General features: G+C 40.5%; 2 protein-coding genes across 2 annotated transcripts in view; one reads left to right on the top strand and one right to left on the bottom strand.

The window, feature by feature from the left end:
* hcn2b (hyperpolarization activated cyclic nucleotide-gated potassium channel 2b) overlaps positions 1 to 11,591 on the top strand; it is a 39,449-nt gene extending 27,858 nt beyond the window's left edge. The window contains exons 6-8 of the mRNA XM_047586146.1: positions 312 to 552; positions 4,190 to 4,354; positions 7,178 to 11,591. Coding sequence (XP_047442102.1) covers positions 312 to 552; positions 4,190 to 4,354; positions 7,178 to 8,145 — 1,374 coding nt within the window. The 3' untranslated portion in view covers positions 8,146 to 11,591. The remainder of the gene's footprint in view (positions 1 to 311; positions 553 to 4,189; positions 4,355 to 7,177) is intronic.
* Positions 11,592 to 15,292: 3,701 nt separating this feature from the next.
* On the bottom strand, positions 15,293 to 17,469 carry LOC125009633. The gene is made up of 4 exons (XM_047587726.1): positions 17,243 to 17,469; positions 16,612 to 17,082; positions 15,822 to 16,396; positions 15,293 to 15,653 (listed from the first exon to the last, which is right to left on the bottom strand). The coding sequence occupies exons 1-3, from the start codon at positions 17,410 to 17,412 to the stop codon at positions 15,844 to 15,846; spliced, it is 1,194 nt and encodes a 397-aa protein (XP_047443682.1). The 5' UTR covers positions 17,413 to 17,469; the 3' UTR covers positions 15,293 to 15,653; positions 15,822 to 15,843.
* Between the last annotated feature and the right edge of the window lie 1,396 nt (positions 17,470 to 18,865).

Raw genomic sequence — 18,865 nt, 5'->3', positions numbered from 1 at the left:
CCGGGCATGGTTTGCTGCAGTCTGCAGCAAAAAAAAAAAACCATCTTGCTTCAAGGATGGCTCAAAGTACCGCTGATGTAACTGAAAATGGAAGATATGCTCAAATGAGCTGTGCCAAGGACCCTCAAGATAATTAACAAGACAAATTATAATCTTAGTCTTTGTTCCATGCTCTCACAACTAATATGTTTCCATAACTGGATATTCATTGACACCAAGTATTCAAACCAGTGCTTAAACTTATAATAACAATCGACTCGAACCCATCATCATCATCATCATCATTGAGCACGTCTGCTGTCGCCGTTCAGGAAATCGTCAACTTCAACTGCCGTAAGCTGGTGGCCTCCATGCCGCTGTTCGCCAATGCGGATCCCAACTTTGTGACGGCCATGCTGACCAAACTGAGATTCGAAGTCTTCCAGCCTGGAGACTACATCATCAGAGAGGGCACCATCGGCAAGAAGATGTACTTCATCCAGCACGGGGTGGTCAGCGTCCTGACCAAAGGAAGCATCGGCATGAAGCTAATGGACGGCTCCTACTTTGGAGGTATAGTTTTTCTATTCTATTCTATTCTATTCTATTCTATTCTATTCTATTCTATTCTATTCTATTCTATTCTATTCTATTCTGTACTTCTTGGTTTAATTTACTCTCTAAATCCCATTAAAAGACAATGTTTAGTATAGTAAGAATAATCAGATGCTTAGTTAGCAAATAAAAGAGTAACCCTTTTATTTGGACTTCCCTTACAGCCACTTATAGACCCACTCACTCAGGCTACAACACACACCCATGTACACTTCTCTGAGACCTCTGGTTTGACTTCCTGGGCTGCATTTTCTCTGCAGCAGGCCGGAGTCTGCTGCTAGTAACGTTAAAGTGCCATCTGCCCGGGGCGCTGTTGCAGTGACACGGTCGCACGGCACACACATGGCCATCACACACACGCGCACACATCCCATTAATAACGGCTAATTAACATAGCAGAATGTGATGATGGGGCCATTTGTAATGTCAAATGTGGAGTGTTTGAAGCGGCGAATACCACCAGGGAGGGAATCTCAGGTCTCCCTTCATGCGCTAAACTTGGAGTGCGCTCGGAGTGAAGGGATGGTTTAACTACCTCAGCAGTGTGTGTGTGCGGTAAAATCTCTGAATTAGTAAATAGCAGTTAGTGGATGTCAGCATCACATTTCATAGGATTTAGCTGTTTGTCAAATTTGATCAGAGACCCAGAGACTTAGAGAGGTTGCGTTAGATAATCTCCCATTAATTAGGCATCTCCTTTCATTTCCATTTCCGTTGGCTGCAAATTTCTGTGCATATTCATCAGACAGGGACAGTCCTAACAGGCTTTATTGTATAAATGCATTTTGAGAAAGCTTTTTTTAGACTGAAATACAGCCTGAGTTCGACCTTTGTCAGTTGTTTCTTTTCAAAACTGCCTCTTGTCCACCACTGGCGTCTCATTATAAGCACTTATAGAATAGTTAAAAATATAAAGACTCATAGAATAACCTCTGCAGCACCATATGTATTGTACATTTTGTACAGTTAAATATGAACTATATTAACTTACATATTGTAACCCTGAACTGGCAAGGCTTTCACAAAATCGTTACCTGAACCATTCTTACTTGAGCCTTCCCAACAGTATTGATAATCTAAGCTCTGCTCCCCGTAATAAACCCTAGTATAAAACCGCTGGAGTTTCCATTTAACGTACTATTGTATGATCCCTGAGAATAAGGGAGAAGATAAGGAATAGCAGTAAGGCCAAGCACTACAATGAATGTTTGCCTATTGTAGTGTCTGCTAAAAAGAATAGTGTGCCCAGATGAAGTGTCAAGGCGGTGATAATGGCAAATAATCTAAAACCCCCTTTAACCATCCAGCAGTCATTTGTATTTTTTTTTATCACATTTCCGGATGACAGTTGGCCTATTCACAAGCTACAAATGGTCACCCAGCGATTTGAACAGCTTTTTAATTCAGCACCAGTGGTTTCATTATTGTTATTATCATCATATCCGAGTGCTTCCCAATGCCCGCTAACGATGCTAGCAATATGCAAATGGCTGCGTTATGTATAACCAGCAAGGTCCCACGGGAGAATTTATGAAAAGATGTCTGGGCCAGTTCGTGGAGAGTTTCTGTTTTTTTTTTTTCCACAGCTCTCAAAAAGTGGAGCACCTAAAATGTTAACCTTCACACATGACGGAGCAAAATGTATAGCGCAGGAAGCTGTTCTTGAGAGAGTTGTCTTTTGTACACTGGGCAGTATAATAAATTACCAAAGTGTTCATAATTAAAATGCATTATGCTGTGACTGCAGATGTGGGTGAAGGACATTCTGCAGCTTTTAGTTCCATTATAGCAGCTGTCTACGTACAGCATGACAGCAAGTGGTGCAGCCTCCGTGTACGTAGGTTATTAATCATTCATGTACCAAGGAAACATAAATCCCTTTTCAGATGCACAGAAAACGTGACGTCGAGTTACATTTCTGTAACTTTGAAAACAAAAAGTCCTGACTCACAGTACACGTCTGCTGTGTTTGTTTGTGGTAAGACCGAGGCCACAGCTGCTGTCTGTGAACAGTTTTGTCATTTCTTCTTGTTATTTATTAACTTATTTCATTTATTTTCAAGAGTTAGACAAGAACGACAGTGCTCTTCGTTCATGTCTTCAGAGTAAAGTCATGGTCTTTGAGCTTAGCTTAGCATAAAACAGGAAATATGTTCAATATCATTATGTAGTGCAGGTGTCTTCATCATCCCTCAGACCAAGGACCCCCAAACTGTTGGAGAGATTAAGTAGGGACCCCCTACCTACTATATGTGTTCTGTAGTAATCTCGGCCTAGTGCATTATTATTATCATTTTGCATTCAATATTGAGCAATCCCTTATCCCTTTACCAAAATATGTTGGATTCATGTTAATCTGTATTTAACGAAATTTCTATTTGTGAGGGAAATTTTAAAGAAAAATATACAAAAAATGTCCAATCAACCAATGTTTTTGCGACCTATAGAGACCTATGGTGTAGTGTACACAAACACACACACTCCTTTTATGACACTTCTTGTATACAGAAGTACCTTGTGCTAACAAAGGACTACAGAAGCCTGTATGTCTGGAAGTAGGCTACAGTACCACACCAGTACCAAACTACTTCGAAATAAAAGCCTAAAAAAGCAATCAGAGCTAAATGAAGAGGCTCTAGAGAAGACACACCCTCCAAAATAGGTCATATTCTCAACATAAGGAAATGAGGAATAATATATCAAAATATGTACAGACATATATGTTATGGTAGATTTTCACATCAAATGAGATTCCTTCCAAAATGATCTACTTATTTTTATACTTTTTGTTTGTTATTTCTTCGTAATCACTTGAGGGAGGATGTTCATTTAACCGGCTGCTGGCAGTAGTTTCCCATTCAATACACTTTGAATAGATCATCTCATCAAGAAAGTAAATAAGCTTGTTTCCGAAAATATTGAACTACTCTAATGGTGCCATGGTCCAGAGCTTTTTAATGGTGTGTACTGTATGTTGTGTATTTCACACACTCAATCATTAACAGATAGCCACAGTCCATTCATATATATATATAGTGCCCGAACGCTCGCTTTTAATGGAGTATCCTTGTGTTTTGTTATTTTTCTGCCTTTCCCACCGAAAGTCAGGGGAGGTCAACCTTTCAGGCGAGGGAAAGGGAGGGCATCTGGTTGTCAAGACAACCGTCAGTCCCAGCCCATAAAAAGAAAGAAAGCCGGAGAGGAGATACAAGAGGAAGGGAAAGGGAAGAACTGAATGTAATGAAGCTTAGCTGCACATCTCTAAATATAGTGTGTGCTTCCTTCACACAGCTGTCAGTGCTGTGCCAGTGGTGAAGGAAATACTCAGCGGTGCTGTCAGTGGGTCACACCAACAACACTAAACCCCGCATGCATAAACCACTTTCATTCTGATCGCACATTTGCTCCTAGACCTATAGTTTGGTACAGCCCGGATAAAATGTGACATTTCTCACAATTTAACAAATCTCACGTTCTTAGTGTCTGTGCTCGTTCCTGTCACTGTCTGACACCCCCAAACCCTGTCAGTGTGCCATTTTCTCCTCTGATCCTCTCCTTACTGTTTTTTTACTTTTTCTTTTTTTCACACCACCAGAGATCTGCCTGTTGACCCGAGGCAGACGGACAGCCAGCGTGAGAGCGGACACCTACTGTCGACTCTACTCTCTCTCTGTGGATAATTTCAACGAGGTGCTGGAGGAGTATCCCATGATGAGGAGGGCTTTTGAGACGGTTGCCATTGACAGATTGGACAGGATAGGTAAGACCTGGATCAACCAAGAAGAGGAGCAGCTAACTCCAGCTGATTGTTATATTGTTATATTGTTTTTAGAGACAGGATTTACAGAGACTTTATTTAGGAAATGTGTCTCTGACAATAATTCTTGGTTAATTAGCATTACTCTCTGCAGACAAAAGCCAAAGGTACGGCGTGTTCATAAGCATCTGAGTCATTCATGCGATGAAATGGAGCGTAAGGAAAATGTATTCATTCATTAACAGGATGTCTCTTTCAAAACACTGTGCTGTGTGACAGCTGTGATGTACTGTATGAATGATGCTAACAAGGATAGTGTGTGTGCTGTGGGGCGGAGAATCACAAATCATCACTGCAACCTAATGCTTCCTGTAGATATTTGCAGTCTCGGAAGCGGTTATTTAATGAATGTGTGTGTCACACTGATCTGTTGAATGGCCGCTCAGGAGCAACTGTCTGAACATTCTTGTTTCGAAATTCAGAAGCACACATGGACATAAATGTGCACAGTGACTGTTGTGATTTTTCTTCACAATGAAAACAACTTTCCCCTCCCATCATGCCCTCCATATGCCCCCCCCAAGGTCAGCCCCAGCCCCCCTTACATGTTCACAAAACCCCTCATCCGCCACCTGCCAGCTGTTGCCATAGCAGCCAGATTACATACATGAGCAGCCTTCAGTCAGGCAGCTCACATATTTGGACGAAGACTGGAATGTCGGTAGACGTTCCCACTTAGCTCCGTGTGCACCTTAATCGTTAATGATTTACCCATTGGTTTGTCATTCTTAAAGAAAAAAAAACAACCAAGAACACATTGGCTTAGACACGTAGATGTCTGAGCGAAAGCTATGTTAAAACTAGAAATCTTAACAAACAGAGTCAAGATGTCTCTGTCAGCAGTAATTGTTGGATGCGTCCTCTCCTGACGATTCTCATCTTAAGTTCTGTCTTGTTGCTGAGAATTTGTGACCAGAATTTATTTATTTTTATTATATCAAATCATTTTCTCCTGTCAGACCATTAGCACTCACACTGATGGTTTCTGACAAGGGTTTCTGACCTGTGAGCTATTCCTTGACCGACCTCTGTATCTGGTATGACATGGTGCTGTTATGAACAAGAGGCCAAAGTGTAACCTTGTGCATACTTTGAGTTATTATTCAACACAATGCAATGCACATAGAGTGTCAAGATAAGATCAAGAGAAGAAGGCATGAAGCAGTGATTAAAGGTAGGATGGAAGTGTTACCTGATAAGGAATAGGCAATGTTGTGAAAGCAACGATGCAAGGCATGTGTTATCTCTGTGGGTGCCTGTGTTCGTGAGTCCTGCTTAAAAAAAAAAGAAGCAGCTTTATCTTACTAACAGCTTCCATTTCCATGAGGAGACACAATCTAGCTGGGCTTTTCCAGAAAGCATCACAGCAAATGACTATTCCACTGCTCCCTTCCTCCAAACCTTTTGAGAAGACCCCCTCGCTGCCAAACTCTCTGTGTTCACAGGAGTCACCACACTCATCGACCGCCTCCTCCCGTGCTTCTCCTTCTGTCATGGCAGCTGACTGTGTTAAAGAGGAACAAGATCACATCCATATTGACCTCTTTCTCATATCGTTCAGGCTGTTGCGCTGACTAACAGCCTAACTTTCCAGCCAACTCTCTAGACATCTTCTGCACTAGAAACCAAGCTGACTCCCACTGACAAAAGCACAGAAGAGCTAATTGAGCATGCACTGCTGAAGTTGCCCATAGGCACGCTGACCTATCTACATGCCTGTCTCTCATGTCCCTCAAGTCCCTTTCTCTTGAAGGAACTGGAGATGTTGGATTGTCTGGAAGCAGCAGAAACCTTGTATTTTGGTCCCAACCTGAAAGCCCTGCATCATTCTTTGTCCCACACCTTTGCTTAGTGAGGTTCTACAATTCATGAATTCAGGCTCCTCTATTAATCTCTTTCTAGCCTTATGAAACTAGCCCTAAGTGCTGTCAAGAGGCTTCATCAGTTTCACTTATGGGTGAGAGGCAGTGCATTTCTGTGAGTCATTCACAGCTTGGGGTCAATCGTTGTTAAAGTGACATGGCCTCCATATGAATCATCAGAGACTACAGCATTAAGGTATGTTCTGGTGTGAAGGGATACCAAGATGCCTATACTCCATGCTTTATGCAACGCTTGATTCCTCAGAGTGGATATACTACATTTATCCCATGTTTGGATGTGTCCTCCCTCGCCAAATATTTTTTTTTGTGTGTCTGGAGACTTTGTATTTGGGTGCTCTAGCATACTTATGTTGGTTATCTGATGCAGTTAATATGGCTGACGGTACAATGGTGATGGTGTCTGTAATGGCTGCGGATCTGCTTCTGAAGTTGGGGATGCTGCATCCAGCTGTGCGTTGAACCACTGTGGCTGGACACAGTGCACCACAGGCAATATTAGGTTTCATCGTCTTTCACATAATAGGCATAAGCCGGGGTTTAGCTACTAATGCCTTGTAGATGGACAACTTCTGTCACATTACCCATACTGAGGTGACTGGAAAACCACAAGCTGTTAATACCAATGCAAGGAATCGGGAATTGCTATCTATTGCTATCTTTTTTGTGTGTGGTCGGTGATGGAGTTTGTGTAAAAAAAGAAAAAACTTAAATAAAGGCAGAATATCCAGCGTGGCCAGAGATAGAACAAAGGATATGGGTAGACAGCAAAACTGTTATTTCTATATTTAGCTGTAAGTAACAAAAACTAAAGAAAGACAATGTAAGGGAACAACATTTACCTGATTTAGCAACATATCTATTTTCTGTTTCTCTGTCTTTACAGGCAAGAAGAACTCAATCCTGATGCACAAAGTTCAGCATGATCTCAACTCAGGTGTCTTCAACAACCGTGAGAATGAGATGATCCAGGAGATTGTTAAATATGACCGGGAGATGGTTCAACAGGTGGCTGTGCCACGGCCGCGGGCCATGTCCATGACCCCTCCTTTGCATAGTGGGATCTTTACTCCTTCAGGTTCCTCCACCCAGCCCCAGAATTCAGCAATTGCCACTCTACAGCAGGCCGTAGCCATGAACTTTTGTCCCCCCATGCAAGGGAACTCAGTGGGAGCGGGAAATCTGCAGTCCCCCAGGATGGTGAGAAGATTCCAGGTGATGCAAAGCGTATCCAGTCCTGCCTCAGCCTCCCCACTGCAGTCTCAACTCCTCGCTTCTGGTGCCTTTGCTCCGGTCCTGTCCAGCCCTCCCGTCCAGAGCCCACTGACAGCTGGAGGACGATCATTCCAGTATGGAGCCAGTGCCCTGGCTGGTCTCACCTCTGGCTCCCAGCTTTCTCTAGTCCAGCAGCACATAGCCAGCCCTGCACACCGTCCAAGCACACATAAGAGCACCCATTCCTTGCAAATGGGCAGTCTGAGCCAAGACGCCAGGGCAATGTCTGCCTCTCAGCCCTCACTGCCTCACGAGGGGGTGCAACTGGGTGCACCTAGCCCACCCCAATCTACACGAGTCTCCTCCACTTCGATTGGACCGCCTCAGACCCCATCTGGTCACACAGGCATCCGGAGCTCTGTACCACATAGGGTGGTACTCCCCCACCAAATGTCTGCGGGGACCTTCCCTGCAGCATCCCTGCCTGGTTCTGTTGGCTTTGCAGCTGGTGCAGGGCTGACAGGTGGGGGCATGGGAACAGGTCTTGGGGACTCGGGACTACCTAAGAAGGATTCCATAGTGAGCCTTCCTGAGACAGATCACATCAAAGTCAGATCCAGGCTATCCTCAAATTTGTGATCTTAATTAAACTCTGCTGGAAGAGTGACTCAGTGAGGGGCTTGACTGCCGGAGAGATTTCTGTTCTCCATCGTAAACGTTCCTCTTCTCCAGTTAGACTATACGAATGTATGAATGTTGAGTGAGCAGCAGTGGGAAGAATCTGAAAGGAGACTATTCTAACACAAAGCAGTCTGTATGGTGACTCCTGAAACTGCAGCACTGAGATGTTTCTACTCACATAATAGTTGCTCAGATTGGTAGTGGTAAAGTAGCATCTTGTTTCACAACATAGGCAGCAACATATGGGCATATTTGCTTCACTGTCCTCTCTTTCAACTTATTAAATGCAAACTTTGGGTTGGATGAGAGAAATTCAGGGACCTGCTTCAGATATCAGAAGTTGGCACTATCATCTGGTTTATCTGCCACATTTTGTAGTCTGGCTGCAAAAGATGATCTCCTCACAAAGGCATACTAATTAGGGTTTCTGAGTTTTTGATCCACAGTCCAAATTAAATTACAATCTTTTGACTGCCCTTACTTGTAAAATTGAAGCCATATTTACCCCAGTCTATTGATACAATGAACGGATGAATTAATTCAACTCAGTTTTTCAGAATCCAGATGACCTGTAAGTCTTCCCTGCCTCTGATAGTTCATACAAATATGTGATAAATAAGATCACAGCCCATGTAATAAATATGCTTTGTACTGGAAACACAGCTGTGGGACTAATATGCCTTGTTCCATCCAAGCCATGGATTTTTACAGGAATTGTCTGCACACTTAATTTAAGGCTGCATCAATCAATATACCTTATATTAACAGTAAAACAAATCATGAAATGTAAAGCATAATGAATCTGTACAGATCTGCTTTTCTAAGGAATTCTTTTTAGCTTCTTTTAGCTCAAAAATGTACCACGGATTATCATCAACAACCAGCCGCAAAAGGTGAGGCAGCCAGAAAAATCCCATAATGTTGCTCATATCTGCTGCATGTGCAAACAGGTATTTTTTGATAACTCATCAGTCACAGTAACTTGATAAGGTAAAAGTTGTAAAATGTTTTGGATGGCTCAAGTAGCAATAATTGATCAATGCAACCTTTCATGGTTAATGTACTTTTTGATATTTAAAGTTTGATTTCAGACTTGATTTTAAACATAAAAATAAATAGAAAAGAGTTTATTTGATATTGAATTTAAAAAACTAAATATTCTAAAGAATTGAATTTAACTCTTTTACAGAAAGAAAACTGAACAAGAAAACTAATATTTGACTCAAAAGGAAAAAAAAAAAAAAAAGCTTTTCATGGTCACTATTCAGATGTCATTTTAGACCTTATAACACAAGGTATATCATCGTCCTCTGAATATGGAGAAGGATTAGACTTTTCCACAAGAATATCCAAAAATGTAATGCTGAACATGAACCACATAGTAATTCATGCCTGTGAGAGCAGTGTATAAGTGTTCCAGATGTAGGCTACTTCTGGTTTCATTTAAGAAAATAATGATTCTTTAGTTTTTGACTTTTTGCACTTTGGTTTTTAAAGAAGAAATACAAAAAGTCTACTCTGCTATTAACTTACACAAAATCACAAAATGGTTTAACTTTTGGATTTTAAAATAAAAGCAGATGTTTTTCCAGGTTTCTTTATGTTTTGTTAAGCAAACTTGAAATATCAAAAAAGATACATGACCAAAACAGTATAGAGTAAAAAAGACTGACTTAATAATAATAATAAAAAAGCACTCCCTCTTACAAAAGGTTTAGAATAAGTTAAAATGAAGTAATGGGTGTTTGGACTGTAGTCCCATGAGTAGTAATATCTCACACATCCTTGTGAAAACATTGTGTTATATCGTAGAAATTGTAATGCACTGCCAGTTAATTACAAGATATTTTATACAGTTCAAAATGTAAATTCAGACGTCCGTCATCAAAATGTAAATTCATTCTTTTCTAAACTCGAAACTCACTTTCCTTTAGCAGCGGTTCAGGCGATGTGTCACTATGCCAAAGCCAATTCATACACATAATGAATCTCATGTGAAGCTCAATCCCGCTGTTAACACTACACTTTTGATCAACAGCCAAGGACAGTGCAGACACTTTGTGTACATTGCAGTGTGCCTCCGTCATTTCTTCCTTGATAAGAGGTCATCGGACGCCGCTCATTGGGCTCCAAAAGCATTAGAAAAGGAGGCTTTTCTCCTGGACCTGACATTCACCTCTCCTCACTAATGCCCCAACCATTACTGGGTAATGAGAGTGGAAATTGGAATCCCCCGGGTGTGTTTGGGACTGTTATTATTCTCCTTCAATTGGATTTCATTATACAGTGCCAATAATGAGTTCCTCTCCTATGACCCTTTTGCATTTTCATTTTGTTTAGTTTCAGTTTGTTGCTGCTTTCCACCTTGAGACTTCTGAATGGGACAAATTTGAAAGTTTCTAAGTATTTTTATACGGTGTTCTTAGGTCTGTTGTGTTTTTGTTTTATGCCTAAATTATGCCCCATGGAACCTATTTGGATGTTGAAAAATAATTAATACAATCTTGTTAGGCTGAAATGCGTCCTGGGGGCACTGTCTTATGACAGGAAATGTCTTTAGCCACAAAATTAGTTTATAGGTGTGTTCGTGCAGTGTAGAGCACACAGTAGAACATGTGAAAGGTTCAGGGTCAGTATCTAGAATTATAATTAGACAACAGCAGCTCAAGCATACTGATTGAAGACCTACACTACAACGTAAATAAAACCCAAACAAAAGTCAAACCAAAGTTGAGAACCATTTCACAGACTGACAGCATTAACACTGACAAATCAAACAATAATAAGCCCACATGATGTTTTTCACACAAAGCAATAACTGTTCAAAAATAGTGAGTGGTTACTTTATGCAGATGATGTTCAGTTGTATCCCTAAGATGTTATTGAATATTAAAACATTTCACATTTTTAGTCTGATTTCTCAAACCTACTAATAATCTGTTTAACATATTTAAATTTAAACATAGATAAAAAAAAAAAAAAACTTTTTAAATAAATTTGATTGACCTTATTTCAACACGTAAGCAACATGTAACCCAGACTATTTATTTATGTGACTTGGACATGAAAAAAAGAAAAGAAAAAGACAATGTCTCTTTCAGTGTCTTTTTAATCTCTGACAGAATGCTATATATTATCTTTTGGTATGAACTGATACTTGAACAATAAATTAAAATGATGACAACAGTTTGCATCACAGAAGATGTATCACTTCTTTTTCTACAGTCGCTCGCAGTACCACCCAGAGTTTGTGTCTAATCCTGTGCCAGTTACTGTGAGGTCTGCATGGATTCTTCTACTACTTCTATGTTTTATTTGATCTGTTATTTTCAAGCACAGTCCATTAGTAAAACCAGTTCCTTTTACCAGTGCTGCTTTTAAATTCATTTCCCCTTCAATGCCATTATCACAGACACCTTATAAGCATGTCGCCCCAGACTCTGTAAATGCACTTTTCCCTCGTTCTCTCTGCAACTTTATAAATATTTTTTTGTGTTAGGTAAATGTTGTAACCACTCCGCTGTTCAACTCTTTCACTACACCCTCAAGGTTTTGGTTAGGATGGCATTTATGACACAGACATGCACACAAGGCATCGGTAACAGAAATATCTGTTTTTACCAAGTTGTATGCTCTCAAAATGCTTTTTTTTTCTTTCAACAGTCTTCATGGAGAAACTGTTCTGCCTTCAATGCTACTGCTTTCTGAAAGTTAAACTTAAAGTATTTACCATTCCAGTTTATGTTCTAATCTGGGTTTATTTGTGGGTGAAGGGCATGACGAGTGTGTTTAAAATGTTTACCTACAAGGGCTGTTCATTTGAGTCGAACGAGGGTGTGATTTTAATGCTAATGAGCTCGCAATGTTTCTCTCTTAACTGGCAAATATGTACTTTTCACAGCAGCCATTATGTCAAAGCAAGGCCAACATTTTTGACGGGGTTGCGTGTACCATGTTCACAAGAAATATCTACAATGACATCACAGTGTTCTGCTTGGTATTCCCACATTAGTGGATGGAATTCCCAGAAAAATTACAGAAATGATGCCAAGCATTTTGTGTTCACACGTTCCTATGTCAGAACCACAGTCTCACCACTAAGTCAGACTATTATATCAATATATGCCATTGCTTACCCTGCATTGAGATGTCAGACTGGCTGCTGTGAAAAGTGCCTTTAGTGACCACACCTGGAAATGACATAAATGCACTTTTTATACTTCTTGTTTCTGTATTTAATGGCAAACTGTACAACGTGATTCAGTATCAGCATTTATTTGTCATGTCCGTTAAATCCTTGATTTGTTATTTGCTTAATGTGAGTGATAGCATTTAATAATGCTCAGTATGAAGCCAATACCAAAATTTATCAATACCTTAATGCTACAGACAAATGCAGGCTGGCTAATGTACACTGAGCTCCTCGCCAGGAGCCACGAACGCAAACAGACCATCTCAGGCAGTCTCAGAAATCAGATTACTGTTGCATTTCGAACGTTTCTGTGTCAGGGACCTGATTTTCTTTTGTTGAGCCGCTCATACACTTATCACATCCCATAACATGTACTGTGCATACCTAGTGCCTAGCAAATACTGTAGTCTCCACATACATGTACTATATTCTTTGTGTGTGTGTGGCTGTAAAATAAATGCAAGCTCCTCACAATGCAAACATAACTGTCAGTTATAACCCACTGCAATACATGTAAAAAGGAAAACCAATAAATTGTATTTGAATACGGTATGGTTTTACTCCTTCGTGTTTAGGTGATTACCTTTGGGTCAGCATGTTGCATCAGTTCAACATTGGGATTATTAACAGAAGCAGAATTTCTTAATGCAATAAAGGTATGTGATGGTTTCTGTTTGTCGGGATGTTATTGGTTTGTCACTGTCTCATATCTGATTATCTGTAGTTAAAGAGGAAGCGACTGTCAAATATGGTGAAATATGTTTTACGTGTGAATATGTAATTCGTATTTGCATTTAAATATAGAGCATATTTTAGGATTTCTACTTTCTTCTATTGAGAACCTTCCACTCCTTCATTAGCCCATTTTAGGCCACTAATCCAGGACCACTCATTTGGGGAATATGAATAATTCACAAGTACCCTGACTGCTTGATTCCGCTTATTGATTCCTAACAGTGATGTCTGTATCTGCTGAACTCATCTCTCTTGGCACCTCACTAGTAACCACATATTCAACATTTCACTCTACAGCAATATCCTTGTTGTATGTTTTTACTCAATGAGTTTCTACAGGCACTGTATTTTAAAGATACAATGGGTAAAATAAGTATTGAACACATCACAATTTGTCATAGTAAACTTATTTCTAAAGGTGCTATTGACATGAAATTTTCACCAGGTGTTGGCAACATCTCAAGTAATCCATACATAGAAACCAAAACAAAAAAAAGTTCAGAAATTAAGTTATGTGTAATAATGTGAAATGACACAGGGAAACAGTATTGAACACGCTTACTGATATTTAATACTTTGTACCAAAGCCTTTGTTGGCAATTACAGCTTTAAGACGACTCCTGTCTGGAGAAACTAGTCGCATGCATTGCTCAGGTGTGATTTTGGCCCATTCTTCCACACAAACAGTCTTTAAATCTTGAAGGTTCTGTGGGCCTCTTCTATGAACTCTGATTTTTAGTTCTTTCTGTAGATTTCCAATTGGATTCAAGTCAGGTGATTGTCTGGGCCATTCTCGCAGCTTTATTTTCTTTCTCTGAAGCCAGTTGAGAGTTTTCTTGGCTCTGTGTTTGGGATCATTGTCTTGCTGAAATGTCCATTCTCGTTTCATATTCATCATTCAGGTATATGGCAGCAGATTTTTCTCAAGAATGTCTCAGTACATTTTTCCATTCATCTGCCCTTCTATTATGTGAAGTTTACCAGTACCATATGCAGAAAAACAGCCCCATACCATGATGTTCCCACCTCCAAACTTAACTGTCAGTGTGGCGTTTTTGGGGTGATGTGCAGTGTATTTTGTCCTCCAAACATGGTGTGTTATGGCATCCAGAAAGTTCAATTTTGCTCTCTTCTGACCAGACTATGTCCTCCCAGTATTTTACAGGCTTGTCCAAATGTTGTGCAGCAAACATTAAACGAGTTTCAACATGCTTTTTCTTCAGAAAGGAGTCTTGCGTGGTGAGTGTGCATACAGGCCATGGCCATGAGTGCATTGCTTATCGTTTTCTTTGAAACAATTGTACCTGCCAATTCCAGGTCTTTCTGAAGCTCTCCACAAATGGTCCTGGACTCTTGGACAACTCTTCTGATAATTCTTTTCACTCCTCTGTCAGAAACCTTGCAAGAAGCACATGTTTGTAGCTGGTTTATGGTCAAATGATGTTCTTTCAACTTCTGGATTATGGTCCCAACAGTGCTCACTGGAACGTTGAGAAGTTTAGAAATCCTTCTGTAACCAATGCCATCAGAATATTTTTGCAACAATAAGGTTGTGAAGGTTTTGAGAGAGTTCTTTGATTTTACCCATCATGGGATGTTCCTTTGTTCCTTGTGTGACACCTTGACAATGACACACCTTTTTATAGGCTATCAGTTTGGACTGAACCAGCTGATATTCATTTGCACTGATGAGGGGCAGGATGGCTTTCTGATCACTGATTTCAGCTGGTTTCTTGGCTTTCCATGTCGCTTTTCACCTCCCTTTCTGCTTGTGTTCAATAATTTTCCCCTCTGTTATTTTACATTATTACACATAACTTAATTTCTGAACTTATTAATTTTTCAATTTTCTTTCTATGTATGGATTACTTGGGATGTTACCAACATCCGTGAAAATTTCATGTCAATAGCACCTTTACAAATATGTTTATTATGAAAAATTGTGATGTGTTCAATACTTATTTTACATGCTGTATTTTAAAAATTAAGTGATTTATTGATTTATATATCTACTTTAACTTTACTGGTAATACTGTTATATGCTTCATAGAGTATGTACTGTGTAAATTGTTTTAAATATCATATTATTTATTATATTTTATTTAATTGAGTCCAAAGTATGGACTTTTATTTAACTTGTTGACATAAAGATGCAAAGAGGTTTTTTTTTTTTGTTTGTTTTTTATTTTGCTAACAGGTAGCAAATGAAGAGATGTCCGCAGCAGCGGCAGCAGCAGCAGTAGCACAAATGAAGCAGGGAATCGATCCCTGGCCCTCTAGATGTCAGGTGGTACTGGTGTCCATCAAGACGACGATACGAGCTCAAATCCAAACCCACAAACAGGCAGGAACAGGAAGTGTACCCACATTTAGGTGACCCCTCCTCCACTGCTCTCTGACAAGCAGCAACTAGTGGAGAAAGAGGTGTCCCCAGATGGAAGAAACCAACCCCTCAACTGCTCTCTGACTAGCAGCAACAGTGAAGGGGAAGGGGGGGTGAAGTAGGTAACCTCCTGCTTGAGCTCCGTGGTGGATTCGTCTAGGAAGACAAGATAAGACAAGATTTAATTATCAACATGGGGAAATTAGGGTATTGAAGTGCAAAACACAAAAATAGAACAAGGCAAAACAATAGAAATGATAGATAGATACGTGCAGAAATAAAAAAAAAAACATGGTAATAAGTAAATGTACAAAAAATATTTACCGATGATGATGTAGATGTTGAGCTAAGACACCAGTACTGTGGGGCTGGCTGGAGGTCTGCAGAAAGCTCTGCCTAGAGCTGTGAAGAACCTCCTGATGGCTCCTGGTTTCTCTGATCTCTTCACATGCTTTTTGAAAGAAGTCACGATGATGTCTTCTATTGGTGGATCCACTGAGACAATGTGAATCCACACATTGGATTTGGAGCAGCGTAACTGTTTGCAGGTGTCGTTGAAAATGCCCTTGTCCATGTCCCTCAGTTTGTCCGGGTTGATGTTAAGACCCTGGCTCTCGACTTCCTCCCAGATCTTGGTGTAGAGCCGCTGGTGGATGTCTTGTAGGGAATCTGAGGTGGAGGAGGTCATCCTGGACTTTCTAAGGACCTGAGAAATGAGCTTCTCTGTGACACTGCTCACGAAGGCTTTTTCCTTTGCTCTTGGATCTTGTTCGTCCTCCACGGCGAAGGCTGACACTGAATCAGTGTCTGGAGGCACACCCACAGGGGTGACATCTGTGACATCGGGCGCCTGGCTCAGGTCTGGCTCAGGAGTCACTTCCAAACTATCTGGTACGTCACTTTGAAGAAGAAGAAGAAGAAGAAGAAGAAGAAGAAGAAGAAGTTTGAATGTGAAGACAACATATAAATACACAATATAAAATAAGACAAAACATTTAAGCATAAGATATATAAAGTATATGAAGTATAGTTCTCCCACGCCTTCTCCTTCTCTTAATATGTCTAGATGCAATGTCTGATACTTATAGAAACATTCGGAAACATTTTGACCTACTTGTTGTTGACTCCAGATGTTCTTGACTCCACATGTTCCTTGTTTTCAGGGAGTCTCGGTTTGGAAGTGACCAGGCTGAGTTTTAGGCGGAGTCGCTGATGTTGGCACATCAGTCTCTTGTTGTCATTGCACAGCATTTTAATGGTACAATTAACCATTTCCTTCACCATTCTCAGGAATGTGGTGCTATACTGTGCATATGGCTTCGGGTAGTTGTCGGCTAAGAGCATGCACTTGACGCACCCTACTGCTGCTACTCTATATATGATGATCCTCAAAGTGTCCAAGATCTTGCGAAAGACCTTATCTGGGACAAGCAGAAGTTGAGGAAGAGTTTGGGGTAGAGCCTCCCCCAACTTGGATGCCAGATGCTCCCAAGGCTTAAGTCCTCTCATCTCCTCCTCTGAGAGCCTTGGTTGGGTGATGAGCATCAGGTCCATCATGTCCATGAGTAGCTCTGCCAGGATGTACCTAGATGGATACATAGATAGGAAGATTTATTCACCCCAAACTGGGAAATTTCACAGTTGCAGCAGCAATGTACAGGCACTATATAACAGGACACACACTATATAACAGGAAAACACAATACACACAATATTTACAAGAATTCTAAGAATAAGTGAAGTACCTGGTCTTGTCATCAGGGTTTCCTTTCAGCAGAAAGGCCCACTGCTTGGGTTTAATAATCCCGAAGTAGTAATCCACCATGTGGCGAATCACGTCCACTCTAGTCAGAGGAGTCTCCTCTTCTTGTGGACTGTTGGTTTGGTCCATGGCTTTGGTTGTCATCGTTGCCATCACTCAAACTTGTGTTTTGAAAATATCTTCTTGAACAATCGCTAGTAATCACGAACTTCTCAGTGTAATGAATACGAACTGAATGTGAAATGATTCCGTGAGCTATTTATACCCCTCCGGAATGCTCAGGTACCATATTACTGTGACATCATCAGTGAGGGACTTATGGACTGTGACATCATCAGTGAGGGACTAATAGAATGTGACATCATCAGTCACTCCATTCTATCCTCAGATCTACATATCTACAGTATCTATAAAATAAATAAATACATACTTTACTCTTGGCCATCAAGTCTTTGCTGCCTTAAACCTTCCCATTAACTGACACTATATAAAATACTAAAAATACTGTGTACTGGTCAGCACTTGGAAAATATGCCAGATCTTTCATTTCAGTCCTCCCTAGGTTCAGCTTATGTTACTGGTAGTGCTGCTCTGTCTTAGACAAGGGAGCAAAGGTCTGTGAAAACACACCTGATAGTGATGATCTATAACCATTTATCCTCTACACCAGGGGTGCCTAAACTTTTTGAGCTTTTTGGGCCTTAAGTTAATACGATCTATGGACATTTTGGGCACCCCTGCTCTAGAGGCTGGCAGGGGACTGTAGCCAATCCAAGCTGCCATTAGGCTACAGGGGTACACAGTGGACTGGCCACCAGTCCATCATGTGGCTAACACAGAAAACAAAAAAATTAACACCCAGAAAAAATGGTCAAAAAGTTAACCTAACCTAACAAGCATGTCAGTTTCCAACTTTTTGTTGAAAAGTTTTGTCATACAAACATCTTAAAATCCAGTCTTTTAAAACTGAACTTGAGAAAGGTGTGGCTTTTATGAATAAGATTGTGCTGAACAAGGTTTTACTTCACTGGCTCCTTGAATCTAAACACTAAAGTTAAATCCAAATATTAAATCATAATCTAAATCAGTGTATTTACATGCAGAGCTTAATTGAGCTACGCTCAAAATTCAACTCTCTGGCTATAGTCCTTGTCCCAGATTACATGCAGCGCAAGAAAATCGAATAACTGTTCTCCTCTTCCACACTAGGGGGCGATGCGTGTCTTTTCAGCGGGTTAATACCACGTTAATACGGCCCGATTTCTGATTGACCTATTACGTGAGATAATAAACAAGAGTCGTTCATGCGGCAGACCGGCATTTCAAACAACAACCAGACAGATAACAGTGCATTTTTTAATCTCGTACGTAATGTTCGTGCTACTTCTGGTGCAGGTAAGATCCGCGCTATGGTTCTTCTAGCGGTTCTGTTACTCTTCTTCTTCTACGACTGGCTTTCTTGGACGTTTTTGTTCCAGGGTCACACGCCAACGCAGTGGTTGTGGAGCATGCGCACACACATTATCCGATTGAAAACTCAGATTCCAATCGCATTATCTGGGTCTCTCAATCAGATAATGAGAACTCCGATTTTAATCGAAGTAAC

The sequence above is a fragment of the Mugil cephalus genome, chromosome 6 (genome assembly GCF_022458985.1).
Source record: "Mugil cephalus isolate CIBA_MC_2020 chromosome 6, CIBA_Mcephalus_1.1, whole genome shotgun sequence".
NCBI lineage: Eukaryota > Metazoa > Chordata > Actinopteri > Mugiliformes > Mugilidae > Mugil > Mugil cephalus.
The sequence above is the reverse complement of the archived record's forward strand: the minus strand, read 5'-3'. Positions and strand labels throughout refer to the sequence as shown.